At 34.1% G+C, this 10,638-nt stretch overlaps 1 protein-coding gene across 1 annotated transcript; it reads right to left on the reverse strand.

Moving 5' to 3' along the window:
- Positions 1–2,798: 2,798 nt before the first annotated feature.
- On the reverse strand, positions 2,799–10,163 carry LOC113780271 (potassium transporter 5-like). The gene is made up of 8 exons (XM_027326085.1): positions 9,981–10,163; positions 8,950–9,178; positions 8,257–8,505; positions 6,808–6,858; positions 5,689–5,949; positions 4,936–5,109; positions 3,980–4,234; positions 2,799–3,868 (listed from the first exon to the last, which is right to left on the reverse strand). Exons 1-8 carry the CDS (start codon positions 10,161–10,163, stop codon positions 2,940–2,942), a joined length of 2,331 nt encoding a protein of 776 aa, XP_027181886.1. The 3' UTR covers positions 2,799–2,939.
- Between the last annotated feature and the right edge of the window lie 475 nt (positions 10,164–10,638).

Raw genomic sequence — 10,638 nt, forward strand, 5'->3', positions numbered from 1 at the left:
TCTCAATAACCAATACAAGTTAGGGCATAATTGCATTGATCCACCGCGCGTAGCTCGGAGACCACCTCCTAGTTGTATAATATGCGTATACTACTTAATCCAACTAGTTAGGGATTTGGTTGCTTATTGAACTGTGAGCTCACTCCGCGTTTTCACTTTTTTTTTTAAGATCCCCAAGGATAATTCATTGGCTGCATTATGAGCAGAGTGGTGCAGTGCAGAAGCATTTGAGTCGGATAATTCAACCATCATGAATGTAGTAAACCTTACTTCAATCAAGTTCATAGAGTTCCTCTTAGATATTTGATTATATAAAAGTTAAGTTGCAGATTAACACTCCTTGTAAGTCTTCCAAGTTCTGGAAATAAGACAATTTCTGGCATTTTCTTGGTGGAAAAGTTCCTATTTACACATACATGAACTCTGATCAAAATCACAATAAAATATTTAATTCATTCTCTGCCTTGTTTGTCTTGCTTCCCGTGCTTCATCATTACACTTCTCAAATTTATACTTGCGATTTATTGTTACTTGTGTTTGACAAATGTGTTGGTAAGGAACAAGCTGTATAAACCAGCAGCCATTTGAGCGGTTGGCCACCATCAAAAGTCTTTAGGGGTTGGTGGAATAAGAAGTCAAAGGTTCAAACATTGCCTCCTATCACTTGTCAATATCTGTGGCTTGTCACTTTAAATGGCTTCCTCTAAATCCATATGGGTGCGTAGTACACCCGTCTGGTTATAGTGGTTCAGTCTCCATCGATTCTCCTATAGAATTAGGTAGAATAGGAGTAGGAGTAGATGTAGGGTAAATAAGTGATGATTGAAAGAAAAGGAATAAGCTGCATGATAGAGTACACCTTAAAGTTATTGTGTGTTGGAAATTTTGCATGATTTATAGTAATTGTTAGTGAACGCAAGTTGTCTTCAATTGAATTATCAGATTCCTATTAGTTTGAATTAGAGCTATCGGATTCCTGTTAGTTTGAATTAGAGCCACTGATTTACAGCTTTCATTGTTAGGAAGAAAACATCTCGAGAGAACCCATCACATAGTCCAATATGTAAGTTAGAAACTAACTCTCATCCAAAAGGTTAAACTATTAGGTTTTTGGCTCTTATTTACATATTAATGGAATATACTCCTTTACTCTTGAATCTAACAAATTTCCCCGTTCATGAGTAACTCCTCACATTAAATCCAAGTTTACAAGTTCTTTTCCGAACCCACTTTAATACTCAACGCAAATTTACTTTAACACCAAAGGTCACCTTTTTCTTCCAATCATGAATCCACTCTTTTTCAATATTCAAATTGGATTCCGGACGCTCACCAACCCTTGGTTCCTTGATCTAACATCTATTAGACCTCCTACCAAACTCACGACGCACCTGATCTAATAGAAGCCAAACTCCTTGGCACTTCAGTCCACCTCCAAGAAGAGAATTTTCACCGATCCAATTTCAAGAAGAATTCACTTGCCTATGAGTAACCCAGTCTCCCAACCACAAGTTTTGATACCACTTGTTAGGGAGAAAAGATCTTGAGAGAGCCCATCAAAGCCTAGTCTCACGATCAGAAGTTTTGATACTACTTGTTAGGGAGAAAATACCTCGAGAGAGTCCAATATGTAAATTAAGAATCTATCTCTGATCCAAAAATTTAAACTATTAGATTCCGAACCCTTACTTCTATATTAACCGCTCTTTTTCATCTCTTGAATCAATGTGGCATATTATCCTTTATTTATGAACTTAACATTCATCAAGGCAGGGATGGGTCGATTTTGTATTAATGTAATTGCTGGGTGGTGTTTCATAAAACAAGGGGCGATTGTGTTTTATTGAGGTGAATTTTACAATTTTACTTTGCTCGTTGGCTGGTTTTTGCCTCTGGTTCGCTATCAATTACCCTGCAACTTCCACCTCTTTGTTTCTTTTTTATAAGAATTTTTAACTCTGCCCAGTTGAACTTTTCAATTTTTTATGAATTTGAATATAAAAATGTGAGGTGCATTGTTGAATTAGGATTATTTACATTTTTTCTAAGTGCTATTGATGTTAGTAATGAATGTAAATGATTTATACCGAATAATCATCTTAGATTATCTATTTAGTTTTCAATTGATATTCAATTGATAGAAATAGTTGGGTTCTTTTATTTGTATTTTTCTTTTAGTACTTCTTCATACTGATACAAAGCACATAATTATACATCATATTCATGTCAAGATTCTCCAAATGAATATGGCCTATTTTCTTCTTGTATATTTCTCTTTTGTTCCAAGAGCATCTATTTTTTTATACTAATATTTTTTACAATCTTAATATTTTGGCTAATGCAATTAGTCACACTAAGTAGAGTTAGAAATAGTATCGAGTAAGAAACTTTGACGAACATAAAAATTGGAGTTGAAGTGTAAGGGTTGCTAAATAGTTTTAATATGGAGCTTTTCCATTTAATGACAATTATTATTGAAATTTAATCATTTGGAATATTTCATATTTTTAATTATTACCACAATTAAAATGCAATAACTCTAACTGAAAAATGAGGATAATACGGGTACAACAAAAACTAAGATAAAAGGGTGCTTACATCTTACAATGCCAAAACTCATCATACTTTTAATATAGTAATACATAATAAATAATACATAGCTTGTCTTAATGTGGTCGATGCGATTAATCTTCACTTGGTACATCAATCACTAACACATTCTTGCATAGCTTGACAATCCATTACCTGACAACACCATAAATTGTACTGTATAAACTCAAAATAGGCACACAACAAAGTAAGAGATAACTCAAGATTTTAGTAAATTTAGAAGGAAAGGAGGAGGAAAAAGAAAAAGATCGAGGTAATGGTAATACTATCTAAGCCAACATGTTATGAGCTAGTGTTTACTTGTACAAATGTAATCCTACTCTTATATTCTATAGCTCATATGTCATCCCAACTTTAAGCATCCGTTTGTGAGGAACATCAAAAACCTTATTGCTTTGCCTCACATTTCTCTTCAAGAAATTGTAAGCATAATCTATCATGAATCTCTTTCCAGTGCTAGCTCCCTTTGCAGCAACCACATCATGCTCCCCTAATAAGTGAACCACTCCTGCATGCCAGGCATTGTCAACCAGTTCCATATCCCTTTCCACTGCTGTTGGATACTTGGTAGATTCAACTTGTATGGCACCATCATCTACTTGGTTATATTTGTCTAACAACTCTTGATTATTGTCTCGTGAAAACATGTAGTCTTCCATTATGAATCTCTTCAACCTTTCAACGAGTAATCCATCGAAGGGCTCTTTCTCATTGTGCACATCTGTGTACCCGTATCTGACTACACAACGAAACACATTGAGATCATTAGGCTGTGCTCTACGAAAGAGGAATCGCTCTTCAACCGGAACTTTGCTTATAGGCAAGGTTTTGATGGAAACAAAAACCAAGATTGAGTGCAGAGCCGGTACATTCGCTAAATAATGCTCAAAAATTGGTGGGATGCCCTGAACAAGTTCCGAATAGAAGAGTGCCAGCCCGGGCATACGATGAGAGTTTGCGCGTAAAACTACATCCTTGACCTTATCAGGAGAAACCTTGTGCTCTAACTCGAAACAGTACTTCTTCTGATACACATCATTCCAGACAAACATGATAAACATTAGAACCAGTGCAAAAGCTAACGGCAAGTAGCCTCCCTGATCAAACTTGTAAAGAACCGAACTAAGATAGAGAAGCTCCACTGAACCGATGACTAGGACATAGGGGATTACAAGAAATATATTGGTTTTCCAAATCATTATCATAATCAGCACCATAAATGATGATGTGAGTGTCATTACGAAAACCACTGCAATCCCTGCATCAATATCCAAATGGACAGTATTAATATGTATGCTAGTCTACGGGTTGAATACAGAACATCTGAAAGAGAAAGAAACTAGGATGGTGAGAATGGTTGACTAATTACCATATGCATTGCCAATCTTCGCTGTCGTTCTAAATCCAATGGTGACAATAACACAAGCCAGCATCAGAAGGTAATTGATTTCAGGGATGTAAACTTGGCCTTCATACTTGGTGGATGTATGAACAACTTTTACACGAGGAAAGCATCCCAGGGAAAGTGATTGTTGGATTATAGAGAATGTCGCTGAGATCATGGCTTGACTTGCTATTATAGCAGCCAGGATAGCAATCACAAACATTGGCCAGTAGATATGGTCTGGTCCACAAACATTAAACAAGTCAAGAATAAGATAAAGAACAAACAAGTTAGTCAATACCTGGTACAGAACAGACAAAGACCAAAACACGTTTTATGAATTACATTTTGAATTGGAGAGGACCTTTCAACAAAAATGCTAGGATACTGCTTGCCTTACAGTCACAGATTCGGAAGAGTCCCAATCCTTCTATCTTGACTAAAAAGGTCAAAATTATTTATTTCATCTAATTTCAAGAACTTTGAAATCCTCCCTATCCCCATAATATATAGTTTATTCAAATTTGTATTTTTTTTTTTGAAGAAGCAATGTAAAGGGTAAAGGACATTTTAGAAAATTGATGAGGGCAATGCAACGGTCAAGAAGAATTTTATGAATTTTTAAGGGGTGGAATATAAGAAAAATCCATAACATTTAAAAATTTGACTAGATTAATTTATAATTGCCTTTACGGCCCCAAATAAGATGCAAGTCTGGAGTTAATTATTTTTTTCTTTTTGCAATTTATTTTGCAAAAGTGCTGTAGTTCAGGGGATGGATAGTGATTTTGAATGTTTAATAGTGAGTTCACCTTCCTCTATTTTTTTTTTTTTGTGCTTATTTGAGACCTAAATAGGAAAACCTATATTATTCTTTGCCTATTAAAATTGGTTGACCAAACTAAGAATAAAATAGATATGGACTATAGTATACTACTCACGGGGAATAGACTTGTAGAAAGTGTAAGCCACTTCTTCATCTGAGTGATGCTTGCGAAGATAGGAAGCCTGGCCGGTGTATGCCAAAACCAATGCTGGGTATGTCACGGTACACATGCTTATTTGTATGGACCGAACACTGAAATGACCAACATCTGCAAATAATGCTTCAGTTCCTGCAATTTTTTCATCCATTTTTAGTGGTAAATTAGTTAAGGTAAAAGTCTCAAAAATTAACCATGATGGTTTCAAGATTTTAGAGTTCATCCTAACTATAAGTGAGGAGGGCAATGGGGGCATGGGCTCCCACTGCACCCCCTTAAATTCCTAGTATCCATAAAATTTTGATATAATTTTAAGTGCGTCCCCAGAGTTTTCTTATCTTATGAAGAAAGTGAAAGAATGTTGTCTTTTAGGTTGGTTCATGAACTAATATTTTAAAAGGATACGTGGGTTACAAAGTTCAATTTGAAGTAAGTTAAAAAAAAAAAATCTTTTCATTTTAACTAGTTTGTGAATATTTTTTTGCTTAAAAAACTAGAAAAAGAGTAGGTAAAAAATTTTAGTGTTACTTTTGCCCCCACAGAAAATTTTTTCTGGCTTCGCCACTGTATAATACTATTTTTGAGTTTGTTACACACTTGCAATTTGTAACTGTGGATTTGTCGTAATTAATTAAGCCTATAAAAAGAATAAATAAAAGAGGTAAGTTTTTTAAAAAAGTAATAATAAACTATGATGATCTGCGAACGAACCTGTAATAGCTAGCACAACTCCTCCAAGGGAAACCCATGCATTCTTCTTATTCCTTCTAAAGTAGTCTATAATGTATTTTGGATTTAGAGCTTTTATAACCCCTGGGTCATGCTTGAAGAAATTGTAGATGCCAATAGAACCGATGGATAGGAACCAAAGAGAAATTATGGGAGCAAATGTGTAGCCCACTTTGTCCGTCCCAAATCTTTGGAATGCAAATAGGCAGACCAAAATGGCAACTGATATCCAAACAATTTTGCCTGCATCCAAGTGGCAAGTAGCACAATGTTGTGAGGGGGCTCCAATAAGTAGGAACGTAATGATACCAGAAATGAATGACCCTTTCTTTCCTTACGACAACAACTAGAAAACAAAAATAAGTACAAACATGGTACGTTAAAAGTAAAGTGATCTTTCCTTGCGGTGCCATCTGGATCGAGGGAATGGGGCGGAAAGGAAAGGAGTGGAGAAGATTTGAAGGATTTTTTTTTGGATTGAATTTTGAGTAGGAAAAGAAAAGGACAAGGGAGAAGGTGGGGAGAGGATTTAATTATTTGTTCGTATATGATTTATGTCCAAAAGTGGATGGAAAGGAACGGATAAATAATCAAATCTTAATGAAATATTTTAACTTTTTTAAAAGACCATTTTCCCCTTCATTTCTAGTTAACTACTTTTCCTTTCCTTTCTCTTTTGGCGTCAATCCAAACCGAACAATTGTATTTTCTTCTATATCTAATTCAACTAGATATATGAAAATCACTTTTTTCTACTCTCCTTTCTTTTCTTTATCACTGGTGTCTTTTCCTTTTCTTTTTCTTCCTTTCCTTCAATCCAAATGGTGCCTAAATGATATGTTTTCTTTTACTCTTATTACAATAATCAACAATTTATGTACCAAAAGGAGGACAATAAAAAAAAGAGAGTAAATCTTATATATACTAATTATGTATACATTATTACGGTTCAATGCATGAAATATGAGTAAAATTTAAAATTTAAATTTAAATTTAGATGAATTGTCATATATTCAATAATGACAATACGTACACTCTCAGGATATTAAAAAATTAATTCAAAAATAAATGATTTAGGTCATATTGGAAGGTGTATTGTACCTTCAGTCATGGAATCGGTTTGTAGCTTGATCCCTCCTACAGCCGATATGACTGCACATAAAGCGCTACAACTGTTAGAAATTAAAAGATGAAAACCGGGGAGTTTCACCAGCGGCGAAAGGCCCAGAGGACTTTCCTTGCTGCCCGGTTTTAGCCTTTAGGAGAGAAGTATTTGTTCCGGCCAGTTTTTTGTCGTACAATCAAATCAAAGGCCCAGTTGCCTATTGCCCAAAGCTGACCAGGTCTGGATAATTTTTGTTTGTCATGTCTCGAACAATCAGCCATTGATTGTAAAGTGCAATTAATGTTAGAAATGACATTCAAAATTGGATGGATGTAACAGATTACAAAATACAAACTTTAATAACTGTTAAGTATTTGTTGTGTTTCAATATGTTATATTTATGTCAGTACTTTTAATCTTAGTATTTACATATATAGGTTATTTTTATAATTCTATGCAATTTTAATTGGCAAAAGAATTTAGACACCCCAACTCTTTACAGGAATAATATTTTTCTTTTAAAGCCTATGGTGGGTTGTCATTACTATATTTTTTTCGCAACAGATCTTCTGTCCCATTTTTTGTGCTACACTCTGTCTCACCTTTTATTATATTATTATCTCTCCTTCATAAACATCATATTTTAGTTTTTTTTTATTTTTTAAGATCCAATAATTATTAACTCAGTAAAAAATAAATAAAAAAGCAATATATAATAGAAAATTTAAAAAAAATACAGCAGAAAATTCATAAAAAAATCTCATTTTTTTGTGCATTTTGATTTTTTGATTTTTATGTATTACTCAATTAATAATTATTGGACTTTAAGGAAACAAAAAAGAAATAAAACATGATGTTTGTAAAAGAAAAATAATAATATAATTAAAAGTGAGACAAAGAGTGACACAAGAAATGAGACAACAAATCCATTGCGCACTTTTTTCCCTAAGATGAAAGCAAAAGAAGAGGGGTGCACAAAGAGCATATTTGCATTAGTTACCTAAACCCTCAGATTAACAAACACATAGTAAGTAGTGTTTTGAAAATCTCAGATGGAATTGATTGGTTCGATCGGTCAAACTGCGGATCGATTGTAGTACTACTTAGAACCATTAGTTAATTTAGAAAGTTATTTAAACTAGTCAAATCTAATCAAGAATCGGTCGAACCGGTTAAATTGGTTTTAAAAATGGACTTTTCAATCGATTCAAACTAAATTCAATGTTTTTAAAATTTCAAAATCATATAAGTTACTTAATAATTAAAAGGATAAAAAGAAAAACCTTCGAACCAGTTGAACTGATTTGAGCTGTGAACTGAAAGCTCATCCAATTCACTTAACGGTTCGGATTTAAAAACATTGATTGTAATTAGAAATTTGTGACAAGACCTTCTACAAAATAGATGTACTATAATTACTTCTAAACTTAATGTAAAAGTGGTACCTGAAATACATGGAGTGAGGACACCATCCCCGATAACCATGGACGTACCAAGCATTGCGGTCAATAGCAGAAGCAACTTGGCAATTCTGCTATTTTCAAGCTTGGATTTGAGTCTAGATGCTCTTCGGCTCGTATTACTGGGCAGCTCAAGCTGGAAATTAGAAACATCTTGATCTGCTGCTTCTTGACTTGGAATTAAGCCCACTCTTGCATACCGACATATTAAAGAATACATCGCAAATGTTCCACCTAGAGCCCAACCCAAAAAAAAAAAAAAAAAAGAATCAGAACTTTCAAACTTAATTAAATGGTTCAGCTGATTTTTCGCAAATTAAAATCCAATACTAAAAACTACTTAATTGGTAGTTTGTAAACAAGAACGGCTAAAGCACAATTTTTTAAAAAAAAAATAATACTGCTCATATTAAAAAATAATACTACTTAATTGGTTAATTTATTAATTAGTTTACACAGATCGCACTAGTAAAAATGAAAATCAAGCTTGAAATTTTGAATATTGATATCTCTCTTTCTTCTGCTTCTTCTTCTTTTCATTTTTCTTTTTTTTTTGGGAAAGATGAGCATCCCCATATTCTTCAAGCTAACTATAATCAGAAATTATATATATATATATATATATATATATATATATATATATATATGCAAATTGTAGAAATAGTTCTTGGTTCTTACCTTGGCCATTATCGTTTGCGTGCAGAACAATGAGGACGTATTTAAGGAGTGGTATTAAGGTGAGCGTGTAGAGGATCAAAGACAGAACTCCAAGAATATCCTCTGTATTCTTAACACCATCTGGAAAGGTGCTGGCAAAGACATATAGAGGTGAAGTTCCAATATCTCCATAAACCACTCCAATGCTCTGGAATGCAAGATGCAATATTACCGACCACGGTGCACCATTCTTCACATAGGAAAAAAAAATATGAAGATTATTAATATTGGATAATATAATCAAGTTCCCCCCAAAAAAGAAATTCCTATCCATTTTCTAATTGATCCAACGTTGTAGAGAATCAAGTCACACATAGTAATCTTGATTTAATTGGTGCATCAGATGCTAAACATCGGTATTTTTCCGATAATATTGCTTATTATAAATGGTGAGTTACATTAATACTTATTTAAAAAACCATAAAATTTGATTAGTGTGTGAGTGTGTGCGCAGTCGCAAAGATTTTAGAAGTCGTATTATTTACCATTAGGGTGTGTTTGATTCCATAGAATTACTACGTTGGAACTAGAATTAGAGGCATGGAATTCTAAATCTATAGTTTGTACCTTTAGTAAATACCCCTCAACCCCTCCCGATGCAATAAATTTTGCATAAGGTAATGAGATAGGTACAAATGTTGCCCCTAGGTTACAATTCTTGCATACATAAACGGAACTAGAGTGGGCAGGAAGAGCCACCAGTCTCAAGTTTTAGAAAACTATATTTTGCTTCCTTAAACAATTGAAAATCTTAAAATGTGTTCTTTCTTAAATTTTAAATTTTGCCCCTGTAACAATTTATAAATATTCTAGACCTTCATACGCTCCTAGACTATAGAAAATATATCAGGGAAGAGAAATTTTGATTCTTGACTCCCCTTAGTATCAAAAATAAAAGAATAAAAGTAACACCCCATCATGTTTGTGGTTTATGAGTGTGTGCGATTGTGATCAAGGGAGAGAGAGAGACTACAGAGGATATCAGGAGAGACCATGGAACCATGGTGATTATTCTGGTGACATTTGCTGGATTCGAGGTCCAAGGAATCAATTCTTTTGAGCTTGGAACCTTGGACTTCTTGTAGAGGAACTTCATCGTTGCTGATTACTCCATCATCAGTTGAGGTACCAGATGGCACATGATTCACCGCGGCTGTAGAAGTACCTGTAGACATGTTTCAGCTCTCCAGATTGGAGCAAAACAGTGTGTATCTGGGGCTGGGAAGAAATCACCTTAACCATGAGAAAACAATTTATAGGCACAAAAGGTATCATTCCACTCCCCCGCGTTTTCATTTGCCAGTGTCTGTTTTGCCCAATGGCCTAGGCTTTTTGTAATGTCCTACTAATTAGGCATTTATTACTCCCAAAATTAGTCAGTTTGATTTATTTACTTTTAAAATAGATAATCTTATGGGATCTGGGGCGTCTCCATTTGAGATTCCGCCCAGTTTCGTTCAGTTGTACAAATTGGCACAATTTTGGTATAAACTAGTAATATATTTTTAGTGCAATTGCGAGTTTCACACTAACTCAACTATATTTCACGTTTACACCAAAATTGTATAGATTTACACTGAAATTCTATTAATTTATACAATCGGATAAAGTTGAAACTGAAGAGGCTCCATTCCAACGTTATGTTAACTC

The sequence above is a fragment of the Coffea eugenioides genome, chromosome 8 (genome assembly GCF_003713205.1).
Source record: "Coffea eugenioides isolate CCC68of chromosome 8, Ceug_1.0, whole genome shotgun sequence".
Lineage (NCBI taxonomy): Eukaryota > Viridiplantae > Streptophyta > Magnoliopsida > Gentianales > Rubiaceae > Coffea > Coffea eugenioides.

Coding starts and splice junctions, on each gene's coding strand:
- LOC113780271 (XM_027326085.1), bottom strand. CDS start 10,163: ATGTCTACAGGTACTTCTACAGCCGCGGTGAATCATGTGCCATCTGGT. Junction 8,506..8,949: donor CGCAAACGATAATGGCCAAG/GTAAGAACCAAG, acceptor GTTGGGCTCTAG/GTGGAACATTTGCGATGTAT. Junction 5,110..5,688: donor AGTTGTGCTAGCTATTACAG/GTTCGTTCGCAG, acceptor AAAAAATTGCAG/GAACTGAAGCATTATTTGCA.